The sequence below is a fragment of the Acartia tonsa genome, chromosome 5 (assembly GCF_053477335.1).
Source record: "Acartia tonsa isolate MP-2025a chromosome 5, ASM5347733v1, whole genome shotgun sequence".
NCBI lineage: Eukaryota > Metazoa > Arthropoda > Copepoda > Calanoida > Acartiidae > Acartia > Acartia tonsa.
This window is the reverse complement of record NC_137264.1, coordinates 22813430-22836640: the sequence shown is the minus strand read 5'-3', so window position 1 is coordinate 22836640 and position 23211 is coordinate 22813430. Positions and strand designations below refer to the sequence as shown.

The window sequence follows — 23211 nt, the reverse complement described above, 5'->3', positions numbered from 1 at the left end:
TGATAGGTATACCTATCTCAATGGATTATTAATTACTTAAGTATTAATTACTATTCAAAGTTATTTCTTTAATTTAAAATGATAATCAATCAATAGCGTCGGACTTTTACTGAGGCTTTAAAACAAATCTTTTACTTAATGTTTAGTTTAAGATTTAAAATTAAATAATCAACCAATGGTGTTAAATGTTTACTGAGGCTTTAAATAAATGTTATTTTAGACTTAGCTTAGGATTTAAATTTTAAAATCAACCAATGGTGTTAAAGGTTTACTGAGGCTTTAAATAAGTGTTACTTAAAACTTTAGCTTAGGATTTTAAAATTAAAAATCAACCAATTGTGTTGGAATTACTGAAGCTTTAATTAATATTACTTAAACCTTTGGCTTAATAAACTTGTTATCAAATGTCAATTATTTCAGGTAGTCAAATTCAACAACTGATGTTTGGTGTACCTTTGGATATGATTAAGGTAATTTAACCAAAGTCTTTGAAGTAAAACTTACTGGATTTCTATAGATCTGGAATTAATTTTCTATGGACTATGTTCTACAAGTGAGATGCTTTAAGTTTGGTGGCTATGAGAAGAGTGAGGAATTTCCAGAAATCCCTTCCTTTTATACTTTTGGGGACGCTTGTTGCGCCCCCTAGACGTCTGGTTCTAACCATAATTAATGGCCATCTTGGCTATCTGTTGCTATGATTGTCACATATCAGACGTCTAACCTTTTATGGTTGTTGGTTTTAGACGTCTAAATCACTGATATTTTCACTTTCTAACATGGTGAAATTTGGTATACTAGACGTCTAGTTTTTGATCTGTGGATAACTGTTTATTGGGGTTGTCACTTTTTAGGGTAAAACTTTCCCTTTTTTCACTTTCCTTCTGTCTAACAAGTGTATGAGTCACTGGGTTATGAACCCTGGTATGTGACAAGTTCATTGACTGCTTAAAACAATCTCATTCTGACAACCATTCTTCCACCAAAGGCCTGTAATATTTTAAGTTTGATTATAAAGGAAATGGTTGTGGTTTTTAAATTTAAAGATGTGATAAAAGGAACGAATAAATGATTTGTTGATTTTGAACTTTTTTATCCTTGTTACAATATTAAACATTTTATAGGATACTACTTGGATGTTGCATTTTGGACAAGGACAAGCTATGTTAGAAGGTAAGTGTTTTAAAGCTTACTTTTTACATTATATTCCACTTTACAAAAAAAAGGAGAAAAAAAATTAATTAGCTTGCCAAGTATATTTTTTTTGCATAAAAGAGAAAGAGAAAAGAAAAGGAAATTTTTTATGTAGTACCTGTAATACTAAAATTTTGGTGATTTATTCCTTGCTGTGGGCAATGATGATGAGGCGGGAAATCTCTGCTAGGGTGATCTTGTATGCGATCCTGCTGGGTAGGATCAAGCAACATGCTCCCTGGGGCATGCAGTTTAGGAGCTCTCGGAAGGTGATGGATGAAGACAGGTATAATCTGTATACTGTTTCTTCATTGGTTTCTGTGAGGGTTCTGATGGTCTGCAGTATCTCAGGCAGGCGATATGCGCGGGAGTAGGTAGACATTTGCATCAACAGGTGACGTTTTGCAGGAACGGTGTGGTTGATCAATGGCATGCTGGGCAGTATCAGGTATCGGTTGGTCATCTTCTCCAGGTACTTGGTGGAGAAGTTAGGAATTGTGCTTAAAACCTCTCTGTTGGCATGATGCCAGAGGCTGCACATTTCTCCTTCGGGAGTGAGCGGGTATCTTTTTGGAGGCTCCAAGACTTGGAATTTGAAATTATTCAAAGTGACAGAGACAATACTGCGATCTTGGTGAATGTGCTTCAAAGAAGGAACCCACGAATGTGGACAACTCGTATTGGCGAGTCTCACCAAGTTGGCTCCCTGGCTGTATACCATGGTAGGTACATATAAGCCCTGCGTTATGGCGTATGAGGTTGTTTGGGCCTCATACACTGTCAGCTGGTCTGTCACCAAATCCCATGTGCATGATTTAGCTGTCCCCCTGGAGAAGTTTGATACATGACTCAGCTGGTAGGTCTTGATAATATTATTACTGAGTATTATCTGGGGACAGCTATTCTTCAGAGTGCTCATGCCTTCTTGGTTTACTTTCCCCATATCCCGCGTTATCTGTGGAATACTGGTCATGTTGGTGTTGATTTGCTCGACCACAGCTAATGGGGTAGGATAGATCATGTTTGTGAAGAATGCTCTTTTTTCATTTAGGTCGCTGACTGTGAAGCCGTCCATCAGTCTTCGTTTCAGTGAGTAAATCTTTTTGCGCTTGGAGGGTTGTTCTGCTGATGGAATGGGCGGCCTTGTTTTAGGGGTTACCTCTGTATTTGGGGGCGAGTTTGGGGCTGAAATTATGTATTGTGGGCTTCCAGGAGGGGTCCTAGGACCAAAGTTGGGTTTATATGATGGCGAATTTGAAGGTCCGGGGGGGCATTCTGGGGACTTTCTAGGGGGCGTACTGGCGCGTGCTGTTCTCTTAGGGGATGGGGGGTTGTAGTCGGGGCTGGAGCCACGGGGTTTTGTCCACGAGTAAGTCTTCTTTACGCGTTTATTAGGGGCTCCGCCGCCTGAAACATTTAAAGCATAAGTTTTATATAGTATCACAGTTAGTTTACATTGTATCACATTGAGTTACAATAAATTTGGGAGGAGCTTTGCTCCTTTACTAAAATTGAAATAATATATGTTTCTATCAACAAAAATGATATGTGTAGAGATAATTTTCGAGTTTGTTTACATATGATTTTTGGCGGTGAAAGGACAATGGGGAATAATTTATATTTACATCAAAATATAGTTATTTTGTGGTTAAGATTTAACATAAGTTTAACAATGTTTATTAGTAAGTGCAGGGGTTGGATATTGGAAGATATTTTCATATATAATATTGAAAGAAAATTTTCATTTTGATATTACAAATAGATTTCATTGGTAAATTTTAATATTTTAATAAGTTGATAAATTTGTAGGGTGTTATAAATGGAAAATAAAATATATATATAGATAGGTTGAGAGATAAATATTACAGTGTAGTCATAATATTACAAAAAAAATTCAGGGGGGGGGTAAATGGGAATTAATTTTGTGGGTCTCAAAAAGAAATAATAATAGATAGGATGTGAAGATAAATGGTAAATTGTAGTTAAAATAATAAAAGAAATGGGGGGGTGGGGTGGTAAATGGGAAATAATTTTATGGGTCTCCAAAAGAAATATTTATAGATAGGATGTGAAGATAAATGTTACATTATTGAAAGCTTAAAATTATGGAGGGTTGGGTAAATGAAAAATAAATTTTATATATCCCCAAAAATAATGTTTATGGATAAGTTTTAGCGATAAATGTTACAGTATAATCAAAACATTACAAAATGTGGAGGGGGGGGTAAATGAAAATAAAATTTTCTATATGTAAAATAAGCCTTTATAATTGATGTGTAAGAAAAAAAATATGTTATTGGAAAATTAAATTTTTGTGTAGCAGTAACTTTTAGATTAGCTTGCCTACAGATTATCAATTATAAATGATAAATCTACACTTTTTGTTCGGTTCAAATTTTTAATAGGCTATTTGTTAGCGAGATATAAATATGAAAAATAATAGAGTTACCTGATTTTTTAGGACTTGGTGGATCTATTGGTTGTATTTCATCGTCCGACTGAAATAATATAAAGGTAAGGAAAAGGTAAAAAAAAGAATATTATTGTGTAGTTGGGAATAGTAAAAGATTGTGGGTTGAAAATATTATTTATAATTTTGTAAATAAAAAGATAAAAAAAATTGAACCAATATGGTTTAAAGATTTGTTGAAATAAGAGGTTTAGGGGTAGGGGGGGGAAATTTATTTTAGACTGAATAACATATTTTAGTGATTCTATATGAATCTATTATCGGGTTAAATTACATGCTTTCTATATATTAGGGTTATTTTAAAACAATTATACTTACAAAGCAGTCATATACTGGCTGTTTCTGCGCCATCATTGAATATGAGTGCTGTATTCTTTCCTAGCCTCTCGTTTCCGGATCCTAATGAGTTAAGTTCTGAAGATCTTGGAGCCGTTGAAGGAGTGGTTCTAGATGGATCTGGCAAATCTGCTCCCAGGTAATCTGTAAGACATATAGTATGTAAGGGAAAAAAATTGCATTTTTTGGAAAATATCTATTTATAAAAAAAATCTTATTATTTTAGAGGTTTCCGAATTGACTTGAATACGTGGTTGCTTATCGCGATTCTCGTCCTTGTTCTGTTGTTGGTCTTAACGCAAATGTGTATGGTTTTCGTTAAGTTGGGAGGTATGTTTCTAATTTAATTAAATATTTATGATAAAGAATATATTTTTACTTTTCTATCTGTATTTTTAAATTTCCTTATACGGAAAGGAGGGTTAAAATAATGCAAGCGCTGTATGCCGCGTAAAATTTTTTACTAGTAATGAACTAAAATTCGCGTGTGTTTCATTGTTTAATATTTTAGCGTTATTTGAGCGGTGTTTTCGACGGACAAACAATATTCGGCGAGTGGAGGAGGGAAATGGAGCCCACATTGAAATGAATCCGTTAAACCCTGCTGGAAATAACATCTATGATGATGTTGAGTTCTAGAGAGTGAATTCAAATCGTATTTAATAAAATTATACAAGTTAGTTTAAATAAGAGGTCAACAGAAAATTTGAGGATTTTATTATATTTAATATAAAAATTTGAAAGTAATTTGGGTATTTTTATATGATAAAGCTTGTATAAATTTGTGAAATACGACCTAATTTCTGTGTGTTTTCTATTTAAGAACATTATAAAAAAAAAATTTTACCTGATTTTTCAGCACTTTAGTAATAAAGTTGATCTAATGATCTCTGTAAGGCAGAGTAATGATAACAAATGTGATTTTAATTATTAAAGTACTTTTCACTGAGTATTGTGTCTATCTTTTTAACTTTTGTAACTGTTTTCTTCTATAATTATTCACTATAACTTGAATATGTTTTTGCTTTCAGATTTATTGCGAATATGGATATTTATTCTATTTTGTTTGATGTCGGCGATGAAACTGGGGGTCAGGAGCTGGGGGTCGGCGATTTTAAATCGGAGTATGAGGGGGATGGAGGAGACGGGGGAACTGTGTTGTCCGGTGGGGATGGCAATACTCTGACGATAAATGTGGTGGTGGGGGGCAGTGTTATTGCGATCTGCGTTCTCTCAATGTAAGTAAAAAAAATTTTATTGTTGGTTAATATCGTTATTTTTGAAAACAAAGTAGCAGTCAAGAAATTGTTTTTGTGTGAAGTTTATCTTTGCTATTTTTGTGTTGGCTTCAACAAAGAAGGGTGTGTTTTTTAAGTTGACTAAATCTATGTTTAAAATTCCATTCGGGAAGTCTATTGCTTGTAATAGTAAACCGTGTTCTAATTGTGGGCGTTCAAGCTGTATTAAGCATAAAAATTTTTCATCAAATTGAATTTCAATCTTGGAATCAAGCTTGGTATGTCCTGGCAGGATAACAAATGATGTAAGGGAGGTTAAGTAGTAGTCTGCCTTTATTTGTTCAATTTTAAAGTATGGTGATCCGTGGATGATTAGTTCATACATCTAATATTTTTTTTGTTGTTTCAGGTTGTTTCGGATGCTGTTCAAGCGCTTATGGAGACAATCCACCGGTAAGATTTGTTCTTAAATTTCGAATGGGAATTGGGCTTGATTGTTTAAAATGAAACGTTTAAACAGGTAGTTTATTAGTTTGTAGGTACCATAAATGTAAAATAATACAGATGAGATTAGGGCCGTCACTAGAATAATTGCTACTGGCAGTAAAAACAAGATTGCTATCAAAATACCGATAAATTGGGCTGGGTTCAGTTCATCAGTATGGTTGATAACAGTTTTCATAGATTGAATGTTTTCTTTTTAGTTGCCAACCGAGATATCAACGATGTTGTCGGGTCTGGAGGTGCTGCGGGTGAATTAATCCAGGTACATTTTTTAGATTCTGGAAAAGAAATAATTATTTTGTCGGATATAATTAAAAGGGGGATGCAATATAATCAAAAAAGATATACAATTTAAGAGTTATAATGCAAGAAAAAATACATAAAAACGAAATATTGAAGGAAAACTTAAAAAAAATATAATATTTTTTTAGCTGGAACCTGTCAGCGCCAGCGCCAAGACCTGCACTCAGCCCCGTCCCGGCCTGGTGAGAAAGGTAAGAATAGGGTTTAATTTATTAATGGTAGGTAATTAAGCTTTAAAGAATATTATGCAATTTTATTCGGTTCTTTAAGAATACTTTATTATTTTAGAGGTTAACTGCGTTCGAGCCGAGACGGATTAATTTTGTAAGTTTGTATTTCATTTATTGGTGTGGGAGGGGATTTTGAAGGATATTAATAAGTAGTTAAAATAATTTCTTAAGTTATTTATAGGTTTAGTTAGTAAATTTCTTGATTAAAATCTTATTTAATATTTTAGGATGAGGTTTGAAGCGTCTGTTATTTCTAAGAAGAATTACCACTACCCACATTTCAACATAGTTGGGGGGGGTTAGTTTAAAAATGTTTTTCTTCTTAAAAATACTAGGGCTAAATTTAGGTAGAACATAAGTAGAGATTTTCGATGGGTTAAGTTATTTATTTGTTAGGAGGGTTTAAGTTTAGGGTACGTATTTAATTTAGGATTAGCAGTTGGATAAGGAAAAAAAAATATGTTGGATTGTATTAACTTTTAGGGGGGGGGAGAAAAATAGGGGGGGGAGGTTGTAGAATAAAGGATTGTAGTGGTTTAGTATATGAATGGAAAGAAATTTTACAGGATAAAAGGAAACGAAAGTAAAAAAAAAATTGTGGGTAGGTATTTAAATACGTAATTTTAATTGTAAAAAATGTTCGGAAAGGTGGGGGGTTAAATTTGGGGGGGGGTAATAAAATTGAAAGAATTAAGATTTCTTTTCGGGCGCAGAGATTTAAGTTAGGACGAGTTTAATTTTAAGTTGGGGGTTAAATTTGGGGGGGGTAATAAAATTGAAAGAATTAAGATTTCTTTTCGGGCGCATAGATTTAGGACGAATTTAATTTTAAGGTGGGATATTTTAAAATTTAAGGAGTTAATATTTCTTCTCGGGCGCAAGGATTTAGGTTAGGATGAAATTAATTTTAAGGTGGGGGTTAAATTTGGGGTGGGGAATAAAATTTAAAGAATTAAGATTTCTTTTCGGGCGCAGAGATTTAGGACGAATTTAATTTTAAGGTGGGATATTTTAAAATTTAAGGAATTAATATTTCTTCTCGGGCGCAAGGATTTAAGGTAGGATGAAATTAAAAATGAGAAAATCTTTACTAGAATGTTATTAACCTATGTATTATTATGATGTATATTTTTAGAGGAAAAGACCACTACATTCCTGACAACTGAATAACATTTGGTTTGGAGGGGGGGGGTTTTAGGCTATTGAACATTATATCTTAATATTGATGGGTATCGTTAGATTTATTATTGGAATGAAAGTAAGTGTAAAGAAAAATTTATCAAGGGATTTGAAGGGAAATTTAAAGGTTGTAAAATTAGGGGAAATATGTATGGAATAAGGATTTAGAGTTTAGTGCTTTGAAAGTAATTTTAAATAAATTTAGGGGGTTAATTTATTTATGCACTATTGTCAGGTTTGGAATGGCTTTTTCTCAAAAAATAAAAGAATTTTAGTCTTTGACTAAATTCTTAAAGTTATTTAAGATAAAATATTTAAGATTTGGTGTTAAGATTTTGGTTTAAAGTTAAATTAAAGGACTATTTCTGTTTTTAAAATTCAAAATTTGATTATTCAAAAGTTCTTTATTATCAGGTGTGTGTCTCAAGGTTTGGACGTCCTGGAGAATTTATACCGTAGTATTTTAAGAAAGTCTTTATCTTCGGAATTATGAAACTTAAATATATTTGTTAAGTATTTGCGTAAAATTTAAGTAAAAGTTAAAAATGGAGTGCGTCATTTTAATGGCGTGGGTTGGATGGAGGGTTTAAATAAAATCGTTAAAATTTTAGAATATTCTTCAGGAATGTTAAACGAAAGACACACCACTGTATAATAACAGAAGTAAATATGATAGATTTTAATTCATCATTAAATTGATATTGGTAAAACCAAGGAAAGAAATTTGTTTCGAGATACATTAATTTAACACCTATTTGTATAAATGTTGGTAAAAATAGATTTTTATTAGCTTCTTAACGTATCGGAAATAATTTATTTGAATAGATGGTTAATTAAAGGGAACAAGAAGAATTATGGGTGTTAGTTAAGTGCTATGTAAATCAAGTAGCGTTTAAAATCTGTTGTATTAAGGGGAATCATTCTTTTGTACTATAAGATTTATGGGTTATGGTGTTAAAATATTTTGAGAGAAGCTAGTGGAAATCTGTATTTATCTTCATTATTTTAAACAAGGATATAAATTTTCAAAATTTTGTTTGTAAATATGTAAAGTTTGTATAAATTAAACTAAAATTTGCAGTTTTTAAAGATTTTAAAGTTTAGAAAAGATCGTTTTTTATAATATTATTAGCATTCTTGTGATAAAAAAATTGTACCTAAGAAATTTGTATATAAAAGATTAGAGCATTTGACTAAATTACGCTTATATTTCAAAAGAACTTGTACCTGTTTTTAGTAATTATGTGACAGAAATTTATGTAACGTTGTTTTAAGACGAAAATTAAAATAAAAGTGGTTTATAAATCTCACGTTTTCTTTTCTTATTTTATCTGTAAATTAATAAATTAAAATTTGATAAAGAATTAAACAAGAGAGTGTAATAAAATAATTTCGAGGTGAATGTTTTCTTATGAATATTGTTTGATTCTTTATAAATGTTTCGGAAAGATTGGAACTAGTTTTAGTGAAAGAAAAATGTTTTAAAAAATTTTTCACTTCTTTGGAATAAAAATTGTTTTAAATTTACGGAAATTTCGAGGTCAGAATTTATTTTAAAAGATCATAAAGGTTGAATGTTTTCAAATCTTAATTAAAATATTAATCTTTAAATGGTCGTTTTAAAAGATAAAGACGATTAATCGATTGCGTCTTTTTTCTTAATTTGATAATACCTAGTTGTATATTTCCGATACATAAATTTTAATGTAAATCTGCTTTTAAGATCTCGTAAAAAAAAACTGATTTTATGAAAAGAAAAGGTGTTATGATAAACCAATTTAAAACGTAATACCTAGTTATTTTGATTAAGATTCAAAAAAAGTTGTATTTATTTCGAATATAATTCTAAAATTTGTACTATTAAGTGGTTGAAAGTAAGATTAAAGTTTATTGAGTAGGAGCAGGTTAGTTTGAATACAATGGGTGAAAAATACATTGTAAAATTTTGGTTAGAAATAAGTAGGGGCAATTTAACTTGTGTGTTTAGTGGACCAAAAAAGATTTATGGCACGAGGATACAATAAGCTTGTGCGGAGGGGAGGGGGTTATAAAATTTATGGGGTGGTATTAAGATATTTAGATAAATATTGAGATTTCGTTATCTTTATGGTTATAAACATTAATTTAAATGGTAGGTTGTAAGATTTATGCGGTAAATATTTGGTAAGAAAATTGACAAGAAGTTTTCATCTGCCGAAAATAGATGTAGAGAAACCGTTGGCCAAATATCTGAAGATTTATGTTAGCAATCAAGAAGGACTAGAAATTTGTATTACAGGATGGAAATAAGTTAACCGTTATTGAATATTTGTTTGCAAGAATGTTCTATAAAGCTTAGATTAGAAAAAAAAATTTCTTAATAGTATGGAATTTATCTTATATGTAAATATTGGATCGATTTTAACATGGAATTATAAACGGCTTAAAGGTATGAATAATAGAGCTTGGATTTCATTAGAGGAGAGCGGTGAGAATTGCGTGTTCTATAATGCTTAGTATTTAATAAAAACAGGTAATAATGCGATTAAAGAAGTTATTAGTTAAGAATAGAATGTTTAATTTTTCTATTTCGTAGGATTATAAGTTAAAAAATGCTTCATAATACTTAACAATGAGATTAATATACAGGTGAGAAGTTAATTCGAACTGTTCGTTACTTTGATAAAATAAATAAATGAGCGTTTGAAGGTTTAATGCAAAGCGTGTTTTATATTGCTTAGTAATAAAAAAAAATAAAGATTAGGTCAGAGATTTTTATTTATATGAAAAAATAAAAAAGGCAGTGTTACAATTAAACAGATAGATAATAAGATGATTAAAGGTTTAATTTCACGTATATATATATAAAAAGAATATTATTAGGTACGAAATGAGAAAATTATTTGCTAGACGCGGAAGCGTGTTTATGTATATTAGAAAAGGATTAAGCGTGTTCTATACAGCTTAGGCTAAATTAGAATGGGTCGATTCCAGTATTGGGGGGTATGTACACAGTAATTGTTAAAACTATATTATACAATAATTAGGGTGAATCGATTTCGAGATTAGATTAATTATACTTATTATTAGGAGGGGTTAATTATAAATTGATGCTTGGGACTTAAGTTAGTTAATCTATTAATATGGCGGATATTAAGGAATGTAATTCAATAGAAATGGCTTAGATGCATTGAATTATTAAAGTGTGTAGTATATGGCTTAGGTTTACTCATATGATTAGTTTGAATTGGTTGGAATCGATAAAGGTTAATAAAAGAAAATATGACAGAAATAATGTACAATAATTATATTAATAAATACACAAGCAAAATTGTAATTTAAATAGTATCATTTGTCGTATTTCTAAAAAATGTGTCGCTATAAAGATTGATGTCAAATCCGAATTTTTTACGTTCTGAAATAGACATAGCATCAAAGAATATGTAAAATACATAATAGAAATAAGGCAGATGATTTCGGAGGATGAAATTAAGTACTCTAGGTGCAAAATTTATTGTAGGATTTAGCTGTTTATAGATAATAGCGGCATTACATAAATTAGAAATAAAAATGAGGTCTTTATGTTTTATAATGATCTCTAGATTAGGTTTTAAGATTCTATCTCTAAAAAGATCTTTTTCAGCTGGCGTAAGGTGTTTAAATTTTAATAAGGATCTGTCTATTATTTCGTCCACGTTCAATATATTGTTTCTGATGGTGCTGGATATGTTATACATCTGAAACAAAAAAAGAATTATGCATGATTTTTTCTTACCATTTTAATAATGTTGTTTTCCATTGGAACTCTTTTACAATGACGTGTAGATTTGAAGAAAAGTTTTTGCACTATGGCTACGAGAATAACTACTAATCCTACAGCTGAAATATCAATTAATATGCCTACGTAATTATCTTCAACATATTCAGGAAATGTCAGATTATTTTTAACTTTATCTTCTTTTTTTCTTAAATAATCTGTCATGTAATCTATTCTATTGTGAGAAAATGTAGATTCCTCGACATCTCTTGCTGAGTTACGCTTGAAGGATACTAAACCAATCTCCATGTCTATGAATGATAAATCACCATCAAAAGTTATATGCGCAGGTAAGTCTGATTGAGCTAAATCAACATTTAATTGATTATTTATAGCATTAATAGTTAATTGGCTGGCTTTATGAAGCAAAACTCCTTCATTTGTTGGTGTAAAAGTAATTGATGGGTTATATTGAAATTCACAAAATTTTAATGTATCATTAAAATTTTCTGAGTTTAAGGCTGTTAGACATTTATTAAGATTTATCCTTTGTTTATAAGATAAAGATTTATCTGATGGCTTAATATATTTATGTAATGAAGGATCAAAAAGATAACCTTCTTCTAAACCAAAATTATTATAATATACAGGAAGTAGTTTGTTTCCTGTTTTTTGGTTGTGATATTCAATCTTTTTGATATAATACGTAGGTATGCCATCCTTAATAAATGAATCAATTATTTTAATGTCTGTTTTAGGTGTGTTGTATTCAAAAGTCGAGATGGCAGAGGCCAAGCGATCTGTGATTATGTTTTGTTTGGCTTGTTTTATGGCTTCATAATGTGAGTCCAGGTTAGTAAATAAATAACTTAGTGTTTCTTGTATAAATCGAAATTGGATAATTATTGATGTAAAGGATTGACTGTTGGCTTTAAAAGCGTCCCAAGTAGTATATTTATCAAATGTTATCTTTGTGACCGCATTTAAATAGTCTAATGCATTAAGGGTATCATTTAAAAATTTCTCAGATACTTCAAATTTACCAGATTGGTGATAAGGCGATGGAACCTCTTGTGTGTAATATTGCTGTAATTCAGTAAATTTTTTGTTTATTTCCATAATTTTTTGTATCTGAGTATTTACTAATGATAAATGTACATAATACTCATTTGTTATTAGCGTGTTATATTGTAGGTCGTTACTTGCAGGCAATGGGAATTTTGTATTTGCTTGATCATAAATATTGAATACTGTTGTATTAATTTTGTTAATATCAGGTAATTTACATTCAAGTTTTATAATCGTTTCAAATTTATAATCATACATATTAGTAGTAATAGTGTCGATTAAGAAAAATTGCAAAGAAAATATTGACGATGGAAGGATTAATATTAATAGATATTTTAATAGCATTATGAATCAAAAATCTTAATATCAACTTTTGAATTAAAATTTACCTTTTTATTCTGATTTTGTGCTTTTTTAAGGGCTGATCTTGTTACAATCTGTTTGTCTTCGTCGTTGTGGTCTTCAGGTAGGTCAACGGGCTCTATGGGGACAACTCCGTTCTCAAGTTCCTTAACAATTGCAATTTCGTCGTCAATAATTTCCTCAGGTGTGTTAAATATTTCTTCAAGAACTATATTATCTGATGATAAAAGATTATCTAATTCTTCTTTATTTATATCCTCATACTGTTTTAGGCAAATATTTTTAACAGAAAGGGGGAGGGGGTCAAAGAGGGGGTCTGAAGGAATGTATTTTTTTATCTCATTCCTGTTTCTTCTTAATTGTTTATTATTTAAATTAGATATAGCTTTTACTACTACAGCTTTTTCAGGGAGTTGTACAATAACAAAGGGTGTTTGATAATAAGTTGTTTTTAACGGTCGTGTATTACCTAAGATTTTGGATTGATCTTTTACAAATACAATGTCTCCAATTTTATAATCTCTGGTGATTCTATTTTTATTTTTGTATGTTGTCCTATCTACATTAACTTTTTCAATTTTTAATTGTGCTTCTTTCCATATTTTTTGTAGAAAGTTATGTTTTTCTTTTATTTGGTCAATGTGGATATGAGCATTTGGATGTATTTTAGGTAGGTTGTCTGATAGAAGCGGATTTTCTGACAAATGTACACCTGGTCCGAAGATGAGTTCAGCTGGAGAGTAGCCTGTTTTGTGAATTTTTGAGGTATTATGCAATAGACTGACAGAGCAGCAGAGGAAACTCCAATTGAATGACGGACTAATTGCCAAGACTTTTTTGAAATATGTTTTAAACAGCCCCACGTATCTTTCTATCCCTCCATGGCTAAATCCTGAGAAGGCTGAGGAATAAAACATTCTACATTTTAAGAAAGCTAAAGTTGAGATTGTCTTTTTTGATACAAAGAATGGGGCGTTGTCAGCAAGTATGCTTTTTGGGTGCCAAAATTGAAATATGTAATTTTGAAAAATATGTAAGAATTCCTCGCTTGTCTTATTGACTACGGGGAAGCAATTTATGAAATTTGTAGCTGGACATTTTACAATCAGTATGTGCACAAAACCACTACTACTAGGAAGACTTTCTATTAGGTCCATGTGTAAAATTTCACCTGCCTGGTCACTGATTGGATAGAATCCTAATTTTTCATTTTTGGAGTACTGATTTACAAGCTGACATGCATAACAAGTTTTTGTAAACTTATCAACATATTCTTTTAGGCGAGGATGAAAATAATTTTGGAGATTAAGAATCATTTTATCTTTGCCAGAATGGTTCGTAGCCAGGTGAGCAGAAGCTATATATGCATATAATAGCTTAGAAGGAATATAGAGTTTTGGAATGTCATCTTTGTCAATGTAATATAAAAGTGCATTTTTAATTTTGTATTTATTATTGTTATGTACATAAGTGTCTTCCGTTAATGCTTGGATGTAAATGTCTTTGTATTCTAATTTTTGTTCATCAATAATTCTTTGAGTGGTTAGAATTTTTTCTAAATCTTTCAGTGGTTGAAAGATTGAAGTTAAATTTTCAATTATTTTATTATATGAAAGACTAGAGCCTAAGACTTTTTTGCTGAGTTTTGTCTCTTAAAAATCTTTTTCAAATTTTTCTCTAGAGATTTGAGATAAGAGGTTAATATGTACTTCAGGGATGGAGTATGCTGTAATGTTGTTGACTGATAATGATTTTTCAGGTTTTGGATCTTTGTACTCAACAAACTGTGGATGTTGTACTACCCATTTGGCCCAGTCGCCAATGGACATCTCCTCAGCAGGCATATTGTCATCTAAGCTGTCCTTCACATACAGAGGTAATTGTATTTTTACTCTTTCATGTTTTGGGACTTGAAATTTTCTGCTTAGATAATCTGCTGGGTTGTTTTTTGAACTTAAAAATGCAAGTGTGACAGTTTTATGGTCATGTTTAATAATTAATCCCCATCGTTTCATTTTTCTACATGATTTTGTGACTCCTTCATTATACATCCAGAGGACTGTTTTATTATCACATAATGCTAGAGTTGGGTCGAAGCCTCGAAGGTGCTCCGTAGCATGTAAGGCATCTAGAAGTGCATTAAGTTCTAGAGTATATATAGCATTACTTTCTACTGTTTCAGGTATAGACTTTGTGTGATAACAGATAATTTCAAAAGTTCCTCTGTGTTTGCTGAGCTGATATTCTGGGTAAGAAATATTTATTGCTGGTCTTACAATTAGAGTGTCTTTTGATTCATAAAGTAGAAAAATGAGGGGTGCTGCACTTTTAAGTTTAGGTGCATTAAAGATAATTTGTTTTTGGTTATTGAATTTATCTGTTGAGTTTATTATTATTACTGATTTGTATAGCACACGTGCTAGAGCATCAAAAACATTTAAATCTTTGTCTATGGAAATTTCTCCGTTTTCCATATTTTTAATGAAATCTTTCATCATATGACGGTTTGACATGTATGTGTTTTCTAATATCTGTGGGTGGAGGATGTGGTCCCTAATATAGGTCACCATTTTCTTACAAATTGTATTGAATTCCGTAGGGCAATTTGAGACTTTTAGTAATAACTTGAGACTATGACTAAAAGAGTTTTTTACATCTTCACCATATCCTAAAGTTTTATCTAATAGATATTCATGTTTAGGTGGTTGAGATGTTTTTAAGTCTGCCATGAATGCTTTGTGAGATTGGTCTGCTCTTGGATAAAAGATAGGTTTATAAGGTAATTTTAAATCATAAATTATTCTGTGTGTTTTATCGTCCATGTTGATGTATTCTGGGACTTTTAATTTTGGGAATTTTGCTGGAATAATTTGTGCTAGGACGCAGCTATACTGAGAACCTGATGCGCTGGCGGCATCTGTCATAAGAATTTTGGGAACTCCAGGTTGTACAATTTTTGAGTACAATGGAGCTGATGATAAGGTTTTATTTAAATCCATAATTACTTTTTTATGTGAATCTTTCATAATGAATTTTGTTTTATCGCTTGTGAGTACTGTTATGTGTTTTATGTCTTTAAATACGTCAAATCCACAAACTGTTCTGAAGGAATTTAACATACCTAAATATGATTGCAGACATTCTTTAGATTTTGGCATGGGTGCTTGCAACACTTTTTCGACCCTTTTGGGGTCGGCTTGTATAAAGTTGTTGCACACATACCATCCCAAAATGTTGATTTTGCTTTTACAAAAGGATGCTTTTTCTATGGAGATTTTACATTTGTGAAAAGCTAAGCGAGAAACTAATTTTTCTATGCATTGGAAATGAAATTTAACACTTTCCTCATAAGTATCTTTTGCAGGTGTGAAGACAACAATGTCGTCGTAGTAGGTGTCACAGAAATCCAGGTAATCTGGCAACATGAGAGGATAACCATTGTCATCAAAGATTATTGTATTATTTTTATCTCTACTAGGAACATGATTAATGATCATATCTGTGAAACGAGCCAATATAGATGGAGAGCTGGCCAATCCTGTGCATAGTGAATTCATTTGATAGGCTCCAATTTGTGTTGCGAATTGGGTGTACTTGCGGCAGTCTGGATGTATGCTTATGGAATTAAATGCATTTTTTAGGTCTATGACACTGTAAAAGGAAGCATCTCTTAATTTATTAAGGATTGAGCTAACCGTAGGTATGAGTGGAGGCTCTATGGTTATAAGCTCGTTAAGTAGTTTGTAATTGACAACTAATCTTGCTGTTTGAGCTTTATTAGATTTTGCAATTAAGAAACAAGGACTGGCAAACTGACTGAGTTCCGAACCTGATGTGCTGGCCTTGCTGACAATGCCAAGTTTTTCAAGAATTCGAAGAATTTCTCTTAATTGTGCCAGTTCCATTGGAGCCAGGTAATAACATTTTCTGGTTTTTGGAAGAGAGACATGTGGTTTAAGTGTAATTTTATAAAAACCAAGAGTGTCGCTGATTTTACCTGCGTCCAGAGAGTGTAGTGAGATTATTTGTGGATATTTATCAATAAAAATGTCTTTTATATATGGCCAGTGTTCAGCATCATAATTGTTTTGTAATATAATGTCTGATGCATTTTCGTAATAATTTGAAGGAATTGAAAAACCTGAGGGTTGTAAGTCTTCAGGTACAATATCTTTAGTGTTTGGCTTAAAGCCTAATTGTATTGTTTCATTATCATCAAGGAAAGAATCTTCCTGTTCTTTAGTTAATGTAATAGGTGATTCCTCTATCCTATCCCTTTCTTCTGACAAGCTATATTTTGGATCTTTTACGTCATTATTAATTGCATCTGGGTTACCTATAAAATCTTCTGCAAAGTTAAAGTCTAAATTAAAAATATTTTGATCTATGTCTGCGGTCTTAATTTTATCATCTATATTTTTTAGAAGAGTGATTTCACCTATTGGAGTGATTGAACTGTCAAGGAAAGAGACTTCATGCAGTAAGTTAATTTTATTCTCAATGTAAGAATTTATGGAGATATGATTTATAACAGTAAGTTCCTGGCTTTGTTCAATAAAATCTACATATCCCTGGATTGCGCCATTATAAGTCGTAGGTCCTACATTTTGAACTTTTGCTATTACAGACATTTTATTTCTGTATCTTTGAACAAAACTAGTTGAAGGAAAAATTTTAATATTATAATGCTGAGAGTAAGGAATGTGGTCCTGACTTATAATCACGTGATCGTTTTCTAAAAATTTTGAAGCTGGGGATAATTGAAAATAGATTTCTGTTATTTCTTTAGGTTTAAAATCATTAAGAAAAGCATGAGCTAAATTTAAATTTTCATCAGTATCAAAGTAGCTAGGAACTTCTTGTTCTAAATCATTTGATTTGTATACTATTGGTTGCATATAATTATCGGCTTTAAGACTTTTAATAATTAAGTTTAAATTAAGAAAATCTGTTAATGATAAAATAACTGGGTGTTTGCATTGAAATCTATCTTGGAATTTAACAATGTACAGTTTAATAATTTGTGGCTTATCTTTATAATCAAATTTAGCTTTAAAATCGATCGTTCCTAATAAAGGTATTTTGTGACCCGTGTAAGACTTTAAACTAATATTTGTAGGTTGAATCATGTCATCCCATTCATCATCATCAAAGTATGGAAACAAATCTTTTAAATAAGAAAAAGAACAAATAGATAAATCAGCACCTGTATCCAGCATAGAGGTACATGATCTATAGTCATTATTAGTTAGATGTATTAACATTGGTATATATAGTTTCCGTCCATATGTAGGTTTTAGATCCATAAAAATAAGTTGGTGCTTGTCAGATTTTAGGGTGTTTAAAGAAATCACATTTAGTTGCTATTGTGATTTAATTCGATTTCTATATTCTTGATTCACTACTCTCATATCATAATCCCTGTGTTTTCCTTCCCTTTTAGCTTGAATAAAAGCGGGTCTGCGAAAACATAAGTGTTCAGGGTGGAGAAGTTTCATTTCATTTTTTGTTGCTTTAAGGCAGATGGTGCAAGGTACATTTGTTGGTGGCTGAACTTTTAATTTACCATTATCTAAACGCATTTGTCTGCATCTAGTTGATTCATGCCCAGAATCACCGCATAGAGGGCAATTAATTTTATTTTTATATTCTTCTACAGGTTTATTGTGGTGATATTTGTGAGAACCAAAATTATCGAAGAATTGGTCTCTAAGACGTTTAGAAAAATTTTGCGGATTATATTGGCCATTTTTATATTGGTTATGAGGCTGTTTACTATAGCTAGCATTGTTAATATTATTATTATTTTTATAATTATTATTATTCCTGTAATTATTAATGTTATTTCTGTTGCTATTATTATTTCTTTGGTAACTTTGACCAGGATTATATTGTGGCTTTCTATTTATATAAGAAGATTGATTATTATAATGATTTTTATTATTATTATTGGAGTTATTTGAATAATTTCTAGAGTATTGGGGCGTCCCGCCAATATCTAATGAATTTATATAGCTCCTGTTATAATTAGAGAAATTGGATCCATTATTATAAAATATATAATTATCTTCTATATCGAGATTATTGATGAAGTGCCTATTATTTTTATAATTATTATAGCTAGATTTTGCATGATTATTGTTATTATACGTAGATCTACGATTTTCATCAAAATTTAAAGCATTTACAGAGTGTCTAGGTGTATTGTATTTGCTGAAATGTATAGACTTCATTGGTTTGCTAGCATAAAGTTTTTCTAATTCTAGATCTATGAGGTCAGAATAAACTTTTAATGAAGTACTAAATTCAGCAAAAGATGCGTTACGGCCGTAGTAAGCATTGCACTCTTTTTCAGCTTTAAGTACGTACTCTGAGCATTGGCGGGGCAATGCTTTCTTTAAAGCACTTATGACTTCAGCATTAAAGCATGAATTTCTGGAGGTTTCATCATGAATAAGTGCCGCACGGTTCCCTAATTCAAGAATGTCTGATTCAATACTTGATAAGGTTGAATTAGGGGGAGGATTATATTGTAATAATTTATCTCTAGCTTGGAATGGATTTATGCGAGTATCATATTTTTTTAATAGGTTTGAATAGATATCGCTAATAGGCAATTTTGAGCTTATTTGATCAGATATAAACTGATAAGGTTCATTTGTAAAACTTTTTTGTAAGAATCTTTTAAATTCAGCCTCTGATAAACACATGTCCTCCTGAAACTCGTTAAGATTTGTTAAATGTTCAGCAATGGAAGGAGAGGAAGGACTTTTAGTGTTGAATTGTTTTTTTGGAAATAGATTATGAGCTAAGTTTCTTTTATACTCATCATGAGTTAAGATATCTGTAGGAGAATATTTTGAAGGGGCCACTATAGTTTCCATGGTTGTAAATTTTTTATCCGCTGTATAATTTTTTATTAAGTGATCTAATTTTAATTTTTCTTCTCTGATTTCTTTTTCAATGCGTTTTTTATTTTGTTGTAAATGTTCTTGATAATCATTACTTATGTCTTCTATATCAAGATTTGGAGCAGGAATGTCAGATTTTTTACTCAAAGCAATTGAAGTGCTAGCTAGGTTTAAAAGTAATCGACCGATAGGGTCTTGTAATGTTTTTGCCACATTTTCTGTAATTAGATTATTGTGATGATCATCATTTATTAAATTATTATCTGTATTTTGAGATTCCATTATGATTGACCCCGCCTGTGACGTAGGTCTCGAGGGGGATTTTTCGCTTCTTTTAAAGATGCTTGTCATATTTTGACTTAATTAGTTTTATAATATTTTCAAAAGTTGAGAAAAATTGATTTATAAATTCAGCAAAACTTTTTAACAATTGTATATTAAAAATAGATAAAGCTACTAAACCTAATAAGGATACGAAAATAATAAAAGATAAGGCAATACACTTACCTAAAATTTTGAATGTTTTTCAGGTAGAAAACCAAAGATCGCTGTTTTGACGGGACTCTTCTCTGTTGATGTTGTGGTGTTATATACCGGATCCGTCAGAAATCACAGGTCTCCTTAATATTACTAAGAGTTATTATCACAGAAAGTTTTTCACAGCAAATTAGAAATACTTATTAATGGTGTAGAATACACAATCCGATAGGAAAAGAATTCGAGAACTATGAAAAAAAGTTGGAACAGAGTTTATTAGTAGCAAATCAAAGTTATAATGTCAATTAGAATAAAAATAAGAGGTATCCTTTGAGTTATATCTAAAAAAATAGCAAAATTTTCAAGTGCTTTATCAGATTTTAAATTGTCTAATTCAAGTTTATAAACTAAATTATTGGCTGTTATTTTAGTGTCAATTGACGCAATTAAAAATAGTAATATGATAGTATAGAGAAGTTGTTTTGTCTTGTACAAGATATAGATTGTCAAAAATATTAAGTATATATCAAGGAAGTCAATGTTCTTGGTAAAATGCTATGGGTCCGTATAGAAAAATAAGGTAAGAGAACTTAATTAAAAATTTTCTTAATAATTCTTATCTATCTAAGATTCAAAAGGACGGTCGCACCACCTGTAGGAGTGATGATAGCGTTTACCGCTATTCTATACCTTGCGTTATCAAAAGAGCAGATTTTAACCTATCTATCCTTTGAAATTAGAAGACGTACTTATCAGCCTTCCTACCTGCAAAGCAATCCTTTAAATGTTGGTTCAGTAAGTAGATAATCCTAGTCCCGACTCTCAAGGAAACCCAATTCTAACCGATAAGGTTCTCCCTTTCTTAACGGCTTGCCACTAATTCCCTTGACAGTGTTTTATTCGAGCTAGGTAAATTATAGAGTAGTTTTCAAACGAGTTTACCAATTAATAACTAATTCCTTATTATTTTATAATTTTATTTTACAAGACTTATTTAAACACAAAACAATCACAAGATATTAATTAGATTTTAATTAGATTACAAGATCTCAGGATTTAATAATATTAGATTTATATAAATGGTGGAATAATACTTATGAATTTATTTACAAGACAAAACAATTCAAGATTTTAATGATATTGGATATATAAAAGGTGGAGTTATACTTATGAATTAAGGACAAGACAGAACAATTTAAATTCAAAATGGTTGCAATAGTTTAGAATAAAACCAAACAAAATTGTACACAAAACTTATTTAACACAAAGGATTATCAATTAATGTATACTTAATTACAGACGTGATAGGTATACCTATCTCAATGGATTATTAATTACTTAAGTATTAATTACTATTCAAAGTTATTTCTTTAATTTAAAATGATAATCAATCAATAGCGTCGGACTTTTACTGAGGCTTTAAAACAAATCTTTTACTTAATGTTTAGTTTAAGATTTAAAATTAAATAATCAACCAATGGTGTTAAATGTTTACTGAGGCTTTAAATAAATGTTATTTTAGACTTAGCTTAGGATTTAAATTTTAAAATCAACCAATGGTGTTAAAGGTTTACTGAGGCTTTAAATAAGTGTTACTTAAAACTTTAGCTTAGGATTTTAAAATTAAAAATCAACCAATTGTGTTGGAATTACTGAAGCTTTAATTAATATTACTTAAACCTTTGGCTTAATAAACTTGTTATCAAATGTCAATTATTTCAGGTAGTCAAATTCAACAACTGATGTTTGGTGTACCTTTGGATATGATTAAGGTAATTTAACCAAAGTCTTTGAAGTAAAACTTACTGGATTTCTATAGATCTGGAATTAATTTTCTATGGACTATGTTCTACAAGTGAGATGCTTTAAGTTTGGTGGCTATGAGAAGAGTGAGGAATTTCCAGAAATCCCTTCCTTTTATACTTTTGGGGACGCTTGTTGCGCCCCCTAGACGTCTGGTTCTAACCATAATTAATGGCCATCTTGGCTATCTGTTGCTATGATTGTCACATATCAGACGTCTAACCTTTTATGGTTGTTGGTTTTAGACGTCTAAATCACTGATATTTTCACTTTCTAACATGGTGAAATTTGGTATACTAGACGTCTAGTTTTTGATCTGTGGATAACTGTTTATTGGGGTTGTCACTTTTTAGGGTAAAACTTTCCCTTTTTTCACTTTCCTTCTGTCTAACAAGTGTATGAGTCACTGGGTTATGAACCCTGGTATGTGACAAGTTCATTGACTGCTTAAAACAATCTCATTCTGACAACCATTCTTCCACCAAAGGCCTGTAATATTTTAAGTTTGATTATAAAGGAAATGGTTGTGGTTTTTAAATTTAAAGATGTGATAAAAGGAACGAATAAATGATTTGTTGATTTTGAACTTTTTTATCCTTGTTACAATATTAAACATTTTATAGGATACTACTTGGATGTTGCATTTTGGACAAGGACAAGCTATGTTAGAAGGTAAGTGTTTTAAAGCTTACTTTTTACATTTTATTGAAATGTTTGAATACTGCGTGTTTAAACCAAGAAATCAAGATTAAATAAAACTATTTAATCCAACGAATAAGATAAATGGCAGGAAATATTCATTCATTTCCAAATAATTGGTTTTAAATATTGCATACATTTATTTAAAAATTTAATACTATTTAATTTTACTAGGGGCTACGCTCCTAGCATGTATCTTCTAACGGATAAGAATGTGGAAGAAGGCTTAAATCTGAAATAAAATTGCCTAAAACCATCCCGACACCTATGTGAAGCTTCACTGCAAAGGAGGACCATATCGATTCAGCGGTTAGCGAGATCCTCCGCTAAAAACAAAAAAAAAGCTTACTACTTTATAGAAAGGGATGATAAATTGACATAAGGCCTGGTACTTAAAATAATCATTAAAAGCCATGCTGTGTTAAGTGGGTATTTGGAAATTTCATTTTAAAGGTTCTTATGTTTTCAAAGCTTTATCTAGAATTTTTATGTTATGTTAATCCATATATCCAATGAAAGATGTACTGTGAAAACGAAATCTTTATTTGTAAACTCATATTTCTAAGGAATTTACATAGTTGTATGATTTATAATCTTTTGTATGTTATCACATGTTAGTACAATTATTTAAAAATGTCAATTTTTAATGTTTGAAATGAAATTTTTAAATCATTATGCTATAAGACACCCTAACAAAGTA

The 23211-nt window shown here is 30.8% G+C and overlaps 1 protein-coding gene and 2 long non-coding RNA genes across 3 annotated transcripts; all 3 read left to right on the top strand.

Moving 5' to 3' along the window:
* The first annotated feature begins 344 nt into the window (after positions 1 to 344).
* On the top strand, positions 345 to 6859 carry LOC145319044 (uncharacterized). Its single transcript, XM_080160868.1, has 11 exons — positions 345 to 470; positions 1125 to 1173; positions 3656 to 3708; positions 4047 to 4139; positions 4227 to 4330; positions 4512 to 5238; positions 5648 to 5691; positions 5943 to 6004; positions 6174 to 6236; positions 6334 to 6369; positions 6503 to 6859. The coding sequence occupies exons 6-11, from the start codon at positions 5045 to 5047 to the stop codon at positions 6512 to 6514; spliced, it is 411 nt and encodes a 136-aa protein (XP_080016994.1). The 5' UTR covers positions 345 to 470; positions 1125 to 1173; positions 3656 to 3708; positions 4047 to 4139; positions 4227 to 4330; positions 4512 to 5044; the 3' UTR covers positions 6515 to 6859.
* A 4317-nt stretch (positions 6860 to 11176) lies between these two features.
* On the top strand, positions 11177 to 19735 carry LOC145319043 (uncharacterized). The gene is made up of 12 exons (XR_013879664.1): positions 11177 to 11540; positions 11949 to 12042; positions 12385 to 12467; positions 12678 to 12728; positions 13296 to 13386; positions 13902 to 13967; positions 14381 to 14497; positions 14804 to 14870; positions 15323 to 15400; positions 16417 to 16535; positions 17046 to 17101; positions 17741 to 19735. It is a non-coding gene; the product is annotated as an uncharacterized LOC145319043 (long non-coding RNA).
* Positions 19736 to 20072: 337 nt separating this feature from the next.
* LOC145320281 (uncharacterized) lies at positions 20073 to 22505 on the top strand. Its single transcript, XR_013880145.1, has 4 exons — positions 20073 to 20147; positions 20541 to 20589; positions 21732 to 21781; positions 22436 to 22505. It is a non-coding gene; the product is annotated as an uncharacterized LOC145320281 (long non-coding RNA).
* The last annotated feature ends 706 nt before the right edge of the window (positions 22506 to 23211 follow it).

Excerpts from the sequence above, each read along its gene's own strand:
- LOC145319044 (XM_080160868.1), top strand. The coding sequence starts at position 5,045 with ATGGATATTTATTCTATTTTGTTTGATGTCGGCGATGAAACTGGGGGT. Across the intron at positions 5,239-5,647 it reads GCGATCTGCGTTCTCTCAAT|GTTGTTTCGGATGCTGTTCA; the intron begins GTAAGTAAAAAA and ends TTGTTGTTTCAG. Across the intron at positions 5,692-5,942 it reads CTTATGGAGACAATCCACCG|TTGCCAACCGAGATATCAAC; the intron begins GTAAGATTTGTT and ends TTTTCTTTTTAG.